The sequence below is a fragment of the Priapulus caudatus genome, unplaced genomic scaffold, assembly GCF_000485595.1.
Source record: "Priapulus caudatus unplaced genomic scaffold, Priapulus_caudatus-5.0.1 Scaffold421, whole genome shotgun sequence".
Classification (NCBI taxonomy): Eukaryota; Metazoa; Priapulida; class Priapulimorpha; order Priapulimorphida; family Priapulidae; genus Priapulus; species Priapulus caudatus.
Genome location: NW_014577482.1, coordinates 344,583 through 360,400, shown reverse-complemented (window position 1 = coordinate 360,400; position 15,818 = coordinate 344,583). Strand labels below are relative to the sequence as shown.

Sequence of the window (15,818 nt, the reverse complement as noted above, 5' to 3'; positions counted from 1 at the left end):
TCTCTCTCTCTCTCTCTCTCTCTCTCTCCCTCTCTCTCTCTCTCGCTCGTCCACCCATGCATCCACCCACTCACTCATACCTGGAATATAAACTTAACGGGTTCTTGCCATCGCTCAAAATGTGTGCGAGATATATCCATATAGAAATTGACACAAGTTAGAGAAGAACATTTTCGGGGTGCAACAAATGGGACTGTAGCAGGAGTAAAACACGATTCAGCTCCTTTTACTAAACATTGTATACGTACGCAGTGAGAGGGTAGTCAAAGCCACGCACACGCACGCGCGCGCACAGTGAACCTGCCAATTAGGTTGCAATCAGCTTGCTGGAGTTTCAGTGATATTTTGCTGGAGAATGGGTTATTTTGGGAATATAATGCTGAAAGTTCAGAATATTTCCAAACACGACCAGTTTCTGAATATTTGGCTTTAAAATATGTATTTGCAGCACATATATATTCTGTTAGCATTAATGTTCGAAGAAAAGAAAAGAAAATTAAATTTTAAGGAATAAACCAGTTAACATTTGAGGTCGGTATAAAAAGTTGGATGGTAAGTCGGCCCAGAGTCCTACTCAACGGTGGGCCATTGGACTTTCTGCCCATCCTTATTACGGTGGCCCAATGATAGTTGTCGACCATGAACCTACTTTATTAATTTATAATTAATTTATTGAACCCCCTAACCATATTAAATAAATATTCATCACAACATATAACTCCTCTGGTGAGATATTGCGCATGCGCTAACACACGAACGTATAGCCAGATTGTGTACTGGCTGGTAAACGCAGAGGGGACCTTACATGCAAGGTCTTCTTCCTATTGATAGAATCTTATCATATAAATCTATGCTAGGATAACTCCTCCTTATTTTAAATGCATAATCTTTGCAAAATATCGTTTTTCTCGGAAGATATTGCGCATGCGCGCACCGTGTCAGGCGTGCAGTACCGTCTGAAGAAAACTTCATAATATAACTTGCTGAGGGAGAGAGGTGGACCACAGGTCTACTGAGAGCCGGGCAGGCTGACAGCACGTGTGCATGGTAAAATCTAATCTACATGCTTCACTTCGCTCGCAGCATCGTGCCACGCTTCCCAGCTATGCTAATGTATGGGCAAATGGCGCTACAACGTCGGTCGCCGTTGACTGCCAAGATAATATTCTTCGGCCGTTCTTATACGTTCAGAGTGGAGCCGGGCAGGCTGATAGCATGTGCATGTGCGTGGTAAAATGTGATCTACGTACATGCTTCACTTCGCTCGTAGCATCGCGCCACGATTCCCAGTTATGCTAATGTATGGGCAAATGGCGATGCAACGTTGATCGTCGTTGACTGCCAAGATAATATTGTTTGGTCGTTCTTATACATTCAAAGTGGAGCCGGGCAGGCTGACAGCACGTGTGCATGGTAAAATCTGATCTACATGCTTCACTTCACTCGCAGCATCGCGCCACGATTCCCAGTAAGATAACCCTGTGCCAATAATGATGTTCAGAAAATATACCCTGTCCAGCGGCACGTCCCCTAGCTACGCTGAGAGGGTCTAAATGCTCGCCCAGTACTGCATGCGCAACGTACCCTAGTACTGCTGCCCGTACTATCTATATGCCAGACCGCTACCTCCGGCCCTACTCCGACTAACGAGTCTAGGGTTGTTCGCTACGCTACTCCTACTGCCCTAACCATATCAGATATTGGTTACCGATAAAATCAACGCCCAAAAATAAAAGACTTTCGCGAAATTCAATGTATGTTTCATGACAAACATGAATGCGTAATTCATAGAGTATTATAGGCAGTGCCCGTATGCCAGGGGCGGTGCGGGCGGCGTTCGAACGAACCCCTCCCCCGAGCCAGCCTCCCCCCCACCCCACCAAGCAAAAAAATAAATAATTTTGAAAATTTGCAAGAATATTCACCTCAGCGTCGCTGTTTCCATTTTAGTGTAATATTTGCCAAAATCTACCAATCGTGCGGGAGAGCAAGCAGAGAGGCGGAACACGTGAACACCCCCTCCCCACACCCTCCCCCCGCTCGCGTCGCTTGGGCCTCCCTCGCCTGCGTCGCTCAGCGGCGCCGAGCAGAGCGGCGTTTTTTGGGGGCGGTTCCAGGGAGTCGGGACCCCCCCTTGCTCGCGCAGGAAAACGCATCTGAGCGGGCCGCTCTAATTTAAAAAATGTCTGGGGAGGCCCCCCAGACCCCCCCTTTCGCCGTTGGGCTCGCAACTTTGGGTTACGGCCGCTTAGCACCCCCCCCTTGGGGTACAAACTCCTGTACACCGCCCCTGCGCACGCAACTATGCCAACATTGCAACAACGGGAACCCCCCCATAGAAAGCTGGCTACGGGCCTGTATAGGTATGTGCTATTATTTATAAATCTACTATCATAAATACTCTCAAATTCTAGAGTAAAGTATTCTTTTAACAATTCCTTTACCAGTCCCCCCCCCGGGTTATAAAATAGCAAATTATAGCAAATAACATACTTTCCCATACAACTGATATGGGTATATGATCAAGTAGAAATATATCACATACAATGCTATCATTTCAATGTGCATAGTGAGGTCCTTAATACCAGACTAGCAATTGTAAACACTGAATTCTCAAGTTACTCTGACTTTGTCTCACTTTCTGAGCATGGCACTTGATGCCTCATTGTACTTCACAAACAGTGCAATGTCTTTCTGGCATTTCTGGGGAGTCGATAGAGATGTGTCCATGCTCTCTTAAAACTTCCCTGGGTGTTTACCCCTAGATAAAATTATGTCATTGTTAAATTAATACATTACTAATATTATATTATTGTGTACACTGTGCACCATTTTGCATAGAAATTGGTCACCATTTATCACTTAAAATGAGCTCACCGTATTTGAATAGTCGAGCCCTAGCTCTTATCATATGAACTTTTATATTGCAATAATGAATATGCTTACTCAAAAACTCTAAAACAGATGATAGCAATGGCCCAAAGACAAATTTATCTTTAGTGTTTTATGTATCGCTGCTCTATGCTAGAGTGATTTCTCATTCCCAATACTTTATCTAGCAATTATAAACGAAATAACATATAGCGGAAAACATCGAATATATATGCTATATACACCAATAAATGCAACATTAACAGCACAGGTAAATATATAGATTAAATCGTTTGGGAGACTGTAACACCTACATGCATGTCTATCTGGTGGAACGTGAAGGATGAATTTCCAGTCCCAAAAATATTTTTTCCTATATTACTAATACTATAGCTACTTGTGTATGTATGTTATATAACTGAAATAATTTTATTTCTCTCCTGTATCGCGATAGTGTTTGAACCAACAACGACTTCAGCCTTGAGGTGCTTGAGTGTTTTCCATAGGCCACTACTGACCAACATTGTCGTCCTCGCAAAATCTAACTCCCGGAGATAGCGTGCGTTGTCATGTGGCAAGCTACAGTCCAAGTCTGTTGTCAACATACACCTGGTAAAAGAAGTAAATTATATTATCATATCAATTATCATTAGTCAAACAGCGCGTTTTTATGTTGATTATTCAAATGCTAATTGAAATAATAGGGAATTTTGTTACTTCTGATATCACCACATTTCTCACGTTTTGCAATTACTGAATTAGTAAATTACACATACCTCGAGTAACAAATACATCTAGTGGAGACTTTCTCTGCGCTACCAGCTTTGCATGAAGAACAACGAAAGAGTATACGCAAAAAGTAATAACAATCCAAAAGAAGAAAGCAGCCAAAAGCGACAACGTTAACAACCTTCATGATAACTTTTCTGTTGCGCGCGGGAACCCAGAATACACCTTCCAGTCTAATCTTTTGAAGATATGTTAGCATAAAAAGCAAAAAGTAATGGAGGCTGACATCTTGGATTCTTTTCCATAGATGTGTTATTTATCTCGTCACTCAGTTTACTTTACATTGAAGAAGAAACGTGGGAGCCCATCTATAAGCGCCTATCACGTGACGTAAAACCGGTTGCTTTCTAACTCTACTTCTAACCACATTATATTAGCTGAACACTTGAGTTACATTTTTAAAATTCTAGATACATATAAACACATGTCTTAGCTATGTTTCTGTAAATTTTCAGTTTATTGAAGCACGAATAGTTTAATATAATTACCAGAAATATACGTACGCCGGATATCGTCATAGGCTAATATACGCCGGCGTATCGCCGTCATATGCTAATATACGCGGCCGCTATGCATGGGCAGTAGGAAAGTGTACTATAACTCTAATATCTCGCGAACGATTTGAGTTACATTTTCTAAAATTCTAGATACATATAAACAACATGTCTTAGCTATGGTTTCTTGATTTTGAGTATATTGAAGCACATATATAAACATGTCTTGGACTCTTAGCTAATGGGTTTCTGTGAATGGCATATGGCACGGGATGGCATATGGAATGCGATGAGATGGCGATGCATGATGGGATGCGGTGGCGAGTGCGATGGCGATGGATGTCATGGCATGCGAATGGGGATGGATGGATGCTGCATGCAATGGATGCATGGATAGATAGATTAGATTAATTTTTTGGGGTATTTTCCTTTCAACCAAGCGGTCACCAGGCTGGAGTAACGCGCACTGATTTCCCCGCGGCAACGCCGGGTATCCCGCTAGTACATATATATATAATATATATATATAATATATATATATATATATATATAATATATATATAGATATATATATGTGTGGTGTGTGGTGTGTGCGTGTGTGTGCATGTCGTGTGTGTGTGTGGTGTGTGTGTGCGTCGTGGCGTGTTTGCGTGTGCGCGCGTGCGTGTTGTGTGTGGTCGGCTGTGTGTGTGTGTGCGTGCGTGCAGGCTCGTGCGTGCCCCGTGCGTGCAGCCGTTGCGTGCTGGCGTCGCTCCGTTGTGTGTGTGAGCTAGCCACACGCCCTAACAATAGGCCTACCCATGACCCTCCTATAAAAACTTTAGACATCCCCGTCAGGTGCGCTTAGGGGCGTGTACAGCATTTGTACCAGGGGGGGGGGGTCTGACCGTTACCCAAACTTGCGAGCACGCGAAGGGGGGGGGAATTTTTGAAATTAGACCCCCTCAGATGCGTTTTCTGCGCGAGAGCAGGGGGATCCGGACCCCTGGATTTCCCCCCCCCGGTGTACACGCCCCTGGGACTTCACACCTGGTTACCACGCCAGGCTCGGCGCATCGTTGTGAAATACTGGTTGAACACTGACGACTTATAGGCCAGTTCCTGGATATGCTATCCTGGATTTGGAAACGATGCGCCTAACTGATTCTTGTCTGCGCGTATTGTTTGTTAAACAGATTTGTGTGCGGTGACTAATCGCGGTGCGTGCGTGCCGTCACGCGCGTATCTTTCCTGCGTTGTTTACGTCACTGCCCTGTCCAGCCCATTTTTCCTCCGCCAAGGGGTTGGCAGGAGGTTATTTTTTCACCGGCGTGTGTTTGTTGGTTTGTGGGATTGTGCGTTGGTTTCTTTGTGTACAGCCTAACTGAAAAAGTTATTGACGGAGTTGTCATACAATTCTCAGTAGGTCAGAAATGGCTAACTTCGAATTGATTAGATTTTTGGTGGTGATCCGGATCAATTAATTAATTAATTAATTAATTTTTTAGGATAGTGTCAAAAATGGCGGGTAAATTTATAATTGATTACATTTTGGTGGTGATCCGGATCAATAATTAATAAATCTCAGGATAGGTTAAAAATGGGGTAACTTAGAAATTGATTACATTTTGGTGGTGATCCGGATCCAATTAATTAATAAAATTGTTTACGCGCTGCAAGTCTGCGCTCTCCGAGTGCTCTAGTTAAATATTTTTTTTTTTCCGTGTCAACTAATAGTATTGTATCAAATAAATCTTGTAAACATCTGCTTATAAGCAAGACCCAATTTGTTATCACTTTTGACGACTTATTCGTGACATATAGTCAATTTAACCATCCAATACCATTGAGCTCATCAATTTTTTTACATAAATAGACTTTTCAGTACATGTATTTGTATTTGAATTATATATGCGATAATGGTTTATTGTTAATAATAATAATTAATAATAATAACTATAAATTACCTATTTAAATATATATTTTTCACTCAAATGATCCCATGAAAATTAGTGGGTATATGTAACAATGTCACAGATGCAATAAATAAAGTTATCCCACACGTACACCCGGCGCAGCTCTTCAAAAACATTATATTCAACACGTCAAAACCAAAACTGGTTACGGCAACAAATGGTAAAACTTATTGAACCACTAGACAACACCCTTTGCAAATCTGGCAATCACCGCGTGGTGCTGATGTTGATACAGCCTTAATGGCTCCCGGGGGGGGGGGGGGGTGGCACTCCATTTATATTGCATGGTAGGTATGTGCCGCCGGAGAGACCCCATTTTCAAGCCTAAACTTCCGTTTCAGTGGCATCGAGCATTTTTAAGAATATCTCGTTCCAGAGCATCACAAGTTTAGTTACTATGCAGATCTTACATTTTTGCCGTTCCGGAGGCCCTAGTTTTTAACATTTCCGTTCCAGTGCATCCCACTTTGAATACGTTGAAGCCAGGCCCTGAAAGCATGCATACAACCCATGTGCATATAGAGGATGGATGGTCAGCTGCCTGTGCTGTTCTTGTTTATTTTACATCGATGATGAACTCCGTGCGTGAAATCCTAGTTCCGGACACCCCAATTTTCGAACATAGCCAGTTCCAGAGCATCCCACATTCAACAAACATTAGTTACAGAGACCATTTTCAGGTCTGAGTTAGTTCCAGAGCCCGCCATTTTTGACTTCGCAGTGGCACATACCTACCATGATGTGGGGTGAGTGCCCCCCCCCCAGGCCTTGGCTACACACAACAGACGATGCAGAGGTGATGAGGTGTCATAAAGAACACATTCATGTTTATAATTCCAATCCACTGTCATCTTCACCTGCCATCGATTACACACGCCGAATTTTGCAATACGAGCTGCAACCACATCTACCGACGGACCCTCCTGACCGAGGACTTCTTTTACAAACTGCTATCCAACATTCCGCAAACGGATGGACATGCTGGCGAAACTGCAGCACGACAGACGGACAGACACCACTGCAAGATGACATCGGTTGAGCTAACGATAACGGAACGCGCCGTCCGACGTTAATCGCGTAGACGATCCCGACGATGTAAGAATGTGCGATGAGCTTCAGCTGATGTGGTCGAACGGGGAGAACGCCGAGGGAAAGACGCGCGGCTTGCTCCTGACCTGCCGCGCTTGCGGAGGTGGATGCGAGAGCGCTGCAGACGCTCTGCTGGGTAAGGGCAGCTCTACATCTTCGCTCAGCTCACGCGCTGCCGTCCTCTTCGTTCGACTGTCACGCTGAAACGGCAATGTTCCTTCACCTATTAATTCACTCGTTAATTTTTTTATAATCGTAGAATAGAGAAAATCATTCGGCTGAGAGGAATTGTAGGGTTTTTTGTTTCGAATTGAAAATGCTTCTTGAAATAAATCTGCACTTTTTTCACATATCGTATCAGGAGTGAATTAAAACAAATTTCAATGCGAGTAGTTTTTATCCACTCCTGATCTTATACGGATGAAAACGCTTTGATGGTTGGCATCTCTAACTAGTACAACTGGTGAAAAAGAAACTAACTAATGTAGAGAACACCACACTGGGGCTGCTGCTGCTCCTACCAGTGCGCCGAGCACGGAGGATCGTAGCATGCGTACACGTCGAACGAAAACGCTGGACGTTGGTGCATCGCAGATTAGCACGAACCTTTAGGTCAGGCACGGAAGCGGGGGTCAACGTAGACTGTCGTATAGCTCTCAGAGACGCTTCCATCTGCTCTCCTCCCGTGAAGAAGTCCTGCATCAGGACGCCTCTGTCGGCAAAGCTCGCCTTTGATCTCCTTGTCATCGGTCAAGGGAAACAGAACAGGGAAGCGATACAGGGAGACACTTACTAAACACTACTTACTCGCACGTCAGCACTCGCACTACCGTTTAACAGCAAACTCTCAGGAAACGTTCTCAGAACTCGGTTCCGCGCAAAGATTATTCCCTGACGTCCCTGCTCTCTTTTTGCAAAACCCCAAGAGAAAGACCCCTGTTAAGGATACGTGTGCTGTCTTGTTGTTGGCTTGCCACCACCTCCCGTTTCGCCAGTTTTCTGCTGAACGTCAGCACGCATGTGCTCAGTTTCCCGGACCACACACGTGGCTCCATCCGGTGGCGGAAGAATGCTGATATTCACGGCGTCGCCGGTCTCCACGTCCTTGATGCATATCTGGATGGGCGGCCGTGAATTTGCCCTAATCTGGGTGTCGCGCTTCGCTGCCGTTAGGTGGCGCCACGTGCCGAGTGTCCGGCGCTCACAGCTATCATCTCGATCCTCGGTCGTTCGACTCGCAATGGTGGCGCCACCAGCTTCGCGCGCCGCACGGTTGCTCTGTTCTGTGCTGGCCGAAGGGTGGTCGCTTGTCGCCGTTTGTGACGCGCTGCTGGCCCCTCCGTGTGGCGCTGAAGGCAGGCTTCGGTTGCTAGTAGGTGGCACCACCGTGCCAGATTCATGCGCCGCACCAGTGAGATCGATTAGCGGAACTATTGGCGACTTAGCGGCACTTGATCCGACGTCGGTCGGTCGACTCTTTGAAGACAGCTCTTCCGCCACATCGTTCGTCGGCGCTCCGGCGACACCGACCGCCGCGCTCGACCACCAGTCCGCGCCACCCGCACCACCGATGCCGCCGTAGATGCTGATGTCATGGAAGCTGTCGCCGTGGCGACGATCGTCGTCGTCGTTGGACACGCCGCACTCCCGCCGCGCTACCGTCTCGCCGCCGAGTGGGGTCAAGTTCGCCTCCGCCTCGTGTGCGCCCTCTGTTGGGTGATGCGCAGCAAGGTCGACGTTGAGGAGGGAGATGACGTCCCCGTCGCTGTCATCATCGTCGTCATCATCAGAGGAGGCGAGGGCGGAGGAGGAGGATGAGGAGGAGGAGGATGAGGCTGGCTTCCTATCAGTTGCCAGCCCGCTGTCGGCACTGTTGTCAGTGAGCGCTCCAACTCGTTTTCGGATTACCCCCCCACGTCCCGAATATCGTGACCGTACGTCGAGCGGTTAAGATTTGTGCCCAACTGTTGACGGACGGACGCACGGACGCACGGACGGACGGACGATCATGCGATTCTACAAGCTGCATCTGACTATGTCAGATGAGCTAAAAAGTATACCCTGAACATTGCAATATTGCACATTTCGGTTATGTCCTGTCCTGTCAATATAGGCAGATATTCGGAATTGTCCAATATCGGCCTGGTGATATTGGCCCAATATTGTTTTGCTAATATTGGTCCAATATCAGCTTGATGGGTGTGTATCTAGATAACCCTGTGCCAATAATGATGCTTGGAAAATATAACTTGTGCCAATAATGATGTTCGGAAAATTTACCCTGTCCAGCAGCACGTCCCCAGTACCGCTGAGAGGGTCTATGTCCCCCAGGGTACTGCCGGAACATACCCTGGTACTATCTAATATGCCTGACCGTACCTCGCCTACTCCACTAACGAGTCCAGGGTGTCGCCTACGCCTACTCCTACTCCCTAACCATATCAGATAGTTACCAAAAATCAACGCCCAAAAATAAAGATTTCAAAATTCAATGTTGTTTTATGACAAACATGAATGCGTAATTATAGATATTTATAGGTATGTGCTATTATTTATAAATCTACTATCATAATATACTCTCAAATTCTAGAGTAAAGTATTCCTTTAACAATTCCTCTACCAGTCCCCCCCCCGGGTTATAAAATAGCAAATTATAGCAAATAACATACTTTCCCATACAACTGATATGGGTATGATCAAGTAGAAATATATCACATACAATGTATCATTTAAATGTGCATAGTGAGGTCCTTAATACCAGACTAGCAATTGTAAACACTGAATTCTCAAGTTACTCTGACTTTGTCTCACTTCTGAGCATGGCACTTGATGCCTCATTGTACTTCACAAACAGTGCAATGTCTTCTGGCATTTCTGGGGAGTCGATAGAGATGTGTCCATGCTCTCTTAAAACTTCCCTGGGTGTACTCCCTAGATAAAATTATGTCATTGTTAAATTAATACTATTACTATATTTATATTATTGTGTACACTGTGCACCAATTTTGCATAGAAATTGGGTCACCATTTATCACTTTCAATGAGTCACCATATTTGAATAGTCGAGCCCTAGCTCTTATCATATGAACTTTTATATTGCAATAATGAATATGCTTACTCAAAACTCTAAAACAGATGATAGCAATGGCAAAGACAAATTTATCTTTAGTGTTTATGTATCGCTGCTCTATGTAGAGTGATTTCTCATCCCAATACTTTATCTGCAATTATAAACGAAATAACATAATAGCGGAAAAACATCGAATATATATGCTATACACCAATAAATGCAACAACAGCACAGGTAAATATATAGATTAAAATCCGTTTGGGAGACTGTAACACCTACATGCATGTCTATCTGTGGAACGTGAATGATGAAATTTCCAGTCCCAAAAATATTTTTCCCTATATTACTAATACTATACGTACTTGTGTATGTATGTTATATAACTGAAATAAATTTATTTCTCTCCTGTATCGGATAGTGTTTGAACCAACAACGACTCCAGCCTTGAGGTGCTTGAGTGTTTTCCATAGGCCACTACTGAACAACATGTGCGTCCTCGCAAAATCTAACTCCCGGAGATAGCGTGCGTTGTTCATGTGGCAGCTACAGTCCAAGTCTGTTGTCAAACATACACCTGATAAAAGAAGTAAATTATATTATCATATCATTAGTCAAACAGCCGGTTTTTATGTTGATTATTCAAATGCTAATTGAAATAATAGGGAATTTTGTTACTTCTGATATCTGCACCACATTTCTCACGTTTGCAATTACTGAATTAGTAAATTACACATACCTCGAGTAACAAATACATCTAGTGGAGACTTTCTCTGCGCTACCAGCTTTGCATGAAGAACAACGAAGAGTATACGCAAAAAGTAATAACAATCCAAAAGAAGAAAGGCAGCCAAAACGACAACGTTAACAACCTTCATGATAACTTTTCTGTTGCGCGCGGGAACCAGAATACACCTCCCAGTCTAATCTTTTTGAAGTTATGTTAGCATAAAAACAAAGCAAGAAGTAATGGAGGCTGACATCTTGGATTCTTTTCCATAGATGTGTTATTTATCTCGTCACTCAGTTTACTTTACATTGAAGAAGAAACTGGGAGCCCATCTATAAGCCGCTATCACGTGACGTAAAACCGGTTGCTTCTAACTCTACTTCTAACCACATTATATTTGTGAACATTTGAGTTACATTTCTAAAATTCTAGATACATATAAACACATGTCTTAGCTATGGTTTCTGTAAATTTTCAGTTTATTGAAGCACGAATAGTTTAATTAATTACCAGAAATATACGTACGCGCGGTATCGTCATAGGCTAATATACGCGCGGTATTGTCATATATGCTAATATACGCGCGGCTATGCATGGGCAGTAGGAAAGTGTACTATTAGTATAACTCTAATATCTCGCGAACGATTTGAGTTACATTTCTAAAATTCTAGATACATATATAAACACATGTCTTAGCTATGGTTTATGTGAATTGGGTTATTGTGATGGTCTTCTATCCATCCCGGTATTTCGACCCGTAGGTTGAGTCCGTATGGTTGGATGGTGTTTAGATTGTGGATCCAATATATATATGTGTGTGTGTGTGTGTGTGTGTGTGTGTGTGTGTGCGTGTGTGTGTGCGTGTGCGTGTGCGTGTTTGCGCGCGTGCGCACGTGCGTGTTTGTGTGTGCGTGTGTGTGTGTGTGCGTGCGTGCAGCCGCGCGTGCGGCGGTGCGTGCGTGGTGTGTGTGTGTGAGGCACACGCCTAAACAATAGGCCTACCCCAGTGACCCTCCTATAAAAACTTTAGACATCCCGCGTCAGTGCACTTAGGGGCGTGTACAGGATTTGTACCAGGGGGGGGGGGTCTGACGCGTTACCCAACTTGGCGAGCAGCGCGAAGGGGGGGGGGAATTTGTGAAATTAGAACGCCGCCTCAAGATGCGTTTTCTGCGGGAGCGAGGGGGGATCCGGACCCTGGATTCCGCCCCCCTGTACACGCCCCTGACTTCACACCTGGTTACGACGCCAGTCGGCATCGTGTGAAAATACTGGTTGAACAACTGACGACTTGTAGCCAGTTCCTGATTGCTAATTGATTGGAAACAGAGCTTAACTGATCTTGTCTGCGCGTATGTGTTGTTAAACAGATTTGTGTGCGGTGACTAATTGCGGTGGGCGTGCCGTGCGTCACGCGCGTATCCTTCCTGCGTTGTTTTACGTCACTTGCCCTGTCCAGCCCATTTTTCCTCCGCCAAGGGGTTGGCAGGAGGTTATTTTTTCACGAGGCGGCGTGTGTTTTGTTGGTTTTGGGGATTGTGCGTTGGTTTCTTTGTGTAGACAGCCTAACTGAACAAGTTATTGACGGATTGTCATAAAATTCTCAGGAATAGGTCAGAAAATGGGCTACTTCGATTGATTAGATTTTGGTGTGATCCGGATCCAATTAATTAATTAATTAATTAATTTTTTAGGATCAGGTCACAAATGGGGTAAATTATAATTGATTGCATTTTGTGGTGATCCGGATCAATAATTAATAAATTTCAGGATAGGTCAGAAATGGGTAACTAGAATTTGATTACATTTGGTCATGATCGCGGATCCAATTATTAATAAAATTGTTTACGCGCTGGCAAATCTGCGCTCTCCGAGTGCTCTAGTTAAATATTTTTTTTTTTCCGTGTCAACTAATAGTATTGTATCAAATAAATCTTGTAAACGTCTGCTTATAAGCAAGACCCAATTTGCTACACTTTTGACGACTTATTCGTGACATATAGTCAATTTAACCGTCCAATGCCATTGAATCCATCAATTTTTTTTTACATAAATAGACTTTTCAGTACATGTATTTGTATTTGAATTATATATGCAATAATTAATGATTTATTGTTAATAATAATAATAATAAATAATAACTATAAATTACTATTTTTAAATATATATTTTTCACTCAAATGATCCCATGAAAATTAGTGGGTATATGTAACAATGTCACAGATGCAATAAATAAAGTGATCCCACACGTACACCGCGCGCAGCTCTTCAAAAACATTATATTCAACACGTCAAAACAAACTGGTTTACGGCACAAATGGTAAAACTATATATGAACCACTAGACAACACCTTTGGCAAATCTGGCAATCACCCGCATGTGGCTGATGTTGATACAGCCTTAATTGGCTCCCGGGGGGGCGGCACTCCATATATATTGCATGGTAGGTATGTGCCGCGGGGAGAGACCACCACTTTCAACCTAAAACTTCCGTTTCAGTGCATCGCATTTTAAGAATATCTTGTTCCAGAGCATCACAAGTTTAGTTTACAATGCAGATCTTACATTTTTGCCGTTCCGGAGGTCCTAGTTTTTAACATTTCCGTTCCAGTGCATCGTACTTTGAATACGTTGAAGCCAGGCCCTGAAGGCATGCATACACCGAACGCTTATGCATATGGATGGATGGATGGTCAGCTGCTGCAGCTGTTCTTGTTTATTTACATCCGATGATGAACTCTCGTGCATGAAATCCTAGTTCGGACACCCCATTTGAACATAGCCAGTTCCAGAGCATCCCACATTCAACAAACATTAGTTTACAGAGACATTTTCAGGTCTGAGTTAGTTCCAGAGCCCCCCATTTTTGACTCCGCAGTGACATACCTACCTGATGTGGGGTGAGTGCCCCCCCAGGCCTTGGCTACAACACCACAGACGATGCAGAGGTGATGAGGTGTCATAAAGAACATTCTGTTTATAATTCCAATCCACTGTCATCTTCACATGCCATCGCTTACACACGCGCGAATTTTGCAATACGAGCTGCAACCACATCTACTGAACGGACCCTCCTGACGCGAGGACTTCTTTTACAAACTGCTATCCAACATTCCGCAAACGGATGGACACGCTGACGAAACTGCAAGCACGACAGACGGACAGACACCACTGCAAGAAGACATCGGTTGAGCTAACGATAACGGAACGCGGCCGTCCGACGTTAATCGCGTAGACGATCCCGATGATGTAAGAATGTGCGACGAGCTTCAGCTGATGTGGTCGAACGGGAGAACGCCGAGGGAAAGACAGCGGGCTTGCTCCTGACCTGCCGCGCTTGCGGAGGTGGATGCGAGAGTGCTGCAGATGCTCTGCTGTGTACGGGGAGCTCTACATGTTCGCTCAGCTCACGCGCGCTGCTGTTCTCTTCATTCGACTGTCACGCTGAACGCGCAATGTTCCTTCACCTATTAATTCACTCGTTAATTTTTAATAATCGTAGAATAGAGAAAATCATTCGGCTGAGAGGAATTGTAGGGTTTTTTGTTTCGAATTGAAAAGGCTTCTTGAAATAAATCTGCACTTTTTTCACTATTCGTATCAGTGAATGAAAACATTTCAATGCGAGTAGTTTTTATCCACTCCTGATCTAATACAGATGAAAACGCTTTGATGGTTGGCATCTCTAACTAGAACAATAGTGAAAAGAAGAAACTAATAATGTAGAGAACACCACACTGGGCTGCTGCTGCTCCTACCAGTGCGCCGAGCACGGAGGATCGTAGCATGCGTACACGTCGAACGAAAACGCTGGACGTTGGTGGCATCGCCAGATTAGCACGAACCTTTAGGTCAGGCACGGAAGCGGGGGTCAACGTAGACTGTCGTATAGCTCTCAGAGACGCTTCCATCTGCTCTCCTCCCGTGAAGAAGTCCTGCATCAGGACGCCTCTGTCAGTAAAGCTCGCCTTTGATCTCCTTGTCATCGGTCAAGGGAAACAGAACAGGGAAGCGATACAGGGAGACACTTACTAAACACTACTTACTCGCACGTAAGCACTCGCACTACCGTTTAACAGCAAACTCTCAGGAAACGTTCTCAGAACTCGTTCGCGCGAAAGATTTTCCCTGAGTCCCTGCTCTCTTTTTGCAAAACCCCAAGAGAAAGACCCCTGTTAAGGATACGTGTGCTGTCTTGTTGTTGGCTTGCACCACTCCCGTTTCGCCAGTTTTCTGCTGAACGTCAGCACGCATGTGCTCAGTTTCCCGGACCACACACGTGGCTCCATCCGGTGGCGGAAGAATGCTGATATTCACGGCGTCGCGCGGTCTCCACGTCCTTGATGCATATCTGGATGGGCGGCCGTGAATTTGCCCTAATCTGGGTGTCGCGCTTCGCTGCCGTTAGGTGGCGCCACGTGCCGAGTGTCGCGGCGCTCACAGCTATCATCTCGATCCTCGGTCGTTCGACTCGCAATGGTGGCGCCACCACGCTTCGCGGCCCGGCACGGTTGCTCTGTTCTGTGCTGGCCGAAGGGTGGTCGCTTGTCGCCGTTTGTGACGCCTGCTGGCCCCTCCGTGTTGCGCTGAAGGCAGGCTTCGCTGCTAGTAGGTTGGCACCACCGTGCCAGATTCATGCGCCGCACCAGTGAGATCGATTAGCGGAACTATTGGCGACTTAGCGGCACTTGATCCGATCGTCGTCGGTCGACTCTTTGAAGACAGCTCTTCCGCCACATCGTTCGTCGCGCTCCGGCGACACGACCGCCGCGCTCGACACCAGTCCGCGCACCGCACCACCGATGCCGCCGTAGATGCTGATG

The 15,818-nt window shown here is 45.0% G+C and overlaps 2 protein-coding genes across 3 annotated transcripts; both read right to left on the bottom strand.

The window, feature by feature from the left end:
* Nucleotides 1-6,807: 6,807 nt before the first annotated feature.
* LOC106810218 lies at nucleotides 6,808-9,927 on the bottom strand. The gene is made up of 4 exons (XM_014813502.1): nucleotides 9,918-9,927; nucleotides 8,148-9,090; nucleotides 7,805-7,937; nucleotides 6,808-7,398 (listed from the first exon to the last, which is right to left on the bottom strand). Exons 1-4 carry the CDS (start codon nucleotides 9,925-9,927, stop codon nucleotides 7,225-7,227), a joined length of 1,260 nt encoding a protein of 419 aa, XP_014668988.1. The 3' UTR covers nucleotides 6,808-7,224.
* LOC106810234 (protein THEM6-like) lies at nucleotides 9,743-11,250 on the bottom strand. Of its 2 annotated transcripts, XM_014813522.1 has the most exons (4): nucleotides 11,005-11,250; nucleotides 10,631-10,842; nucleotides 10,317-10,419; nucleotides 9,743-10,129 (listed from the first exon to the last, which is right to left on the bottom strand). In XM_014813522.1, the coding sequence occupies exons 1-4, from the start codon at nucleotides 11,141-11,143 to the stop codon at nucleotides 9,990-9,992; spliced, it is 594 nt and encodes a 197-aa protein (XP_014669008.1). In that variant the 5' UTR covers nucleotides 11,144-11,250; the 3' UTR covers nucleotides 9,743-9,989. The 2 variants fall into 2 exon arrangements, with proteins under 2 accessions (XP_014669008.1, XP_014669007.1); XM_014813521.1 differs by lacking the exon at nucleotides 9,743-10,129 and having other exon boundaries at nucleotides 10,161-10,419.
* Between the last annotated feature and the right edge of the window lie 4,568 nt (nucleotides 11,251-15,818).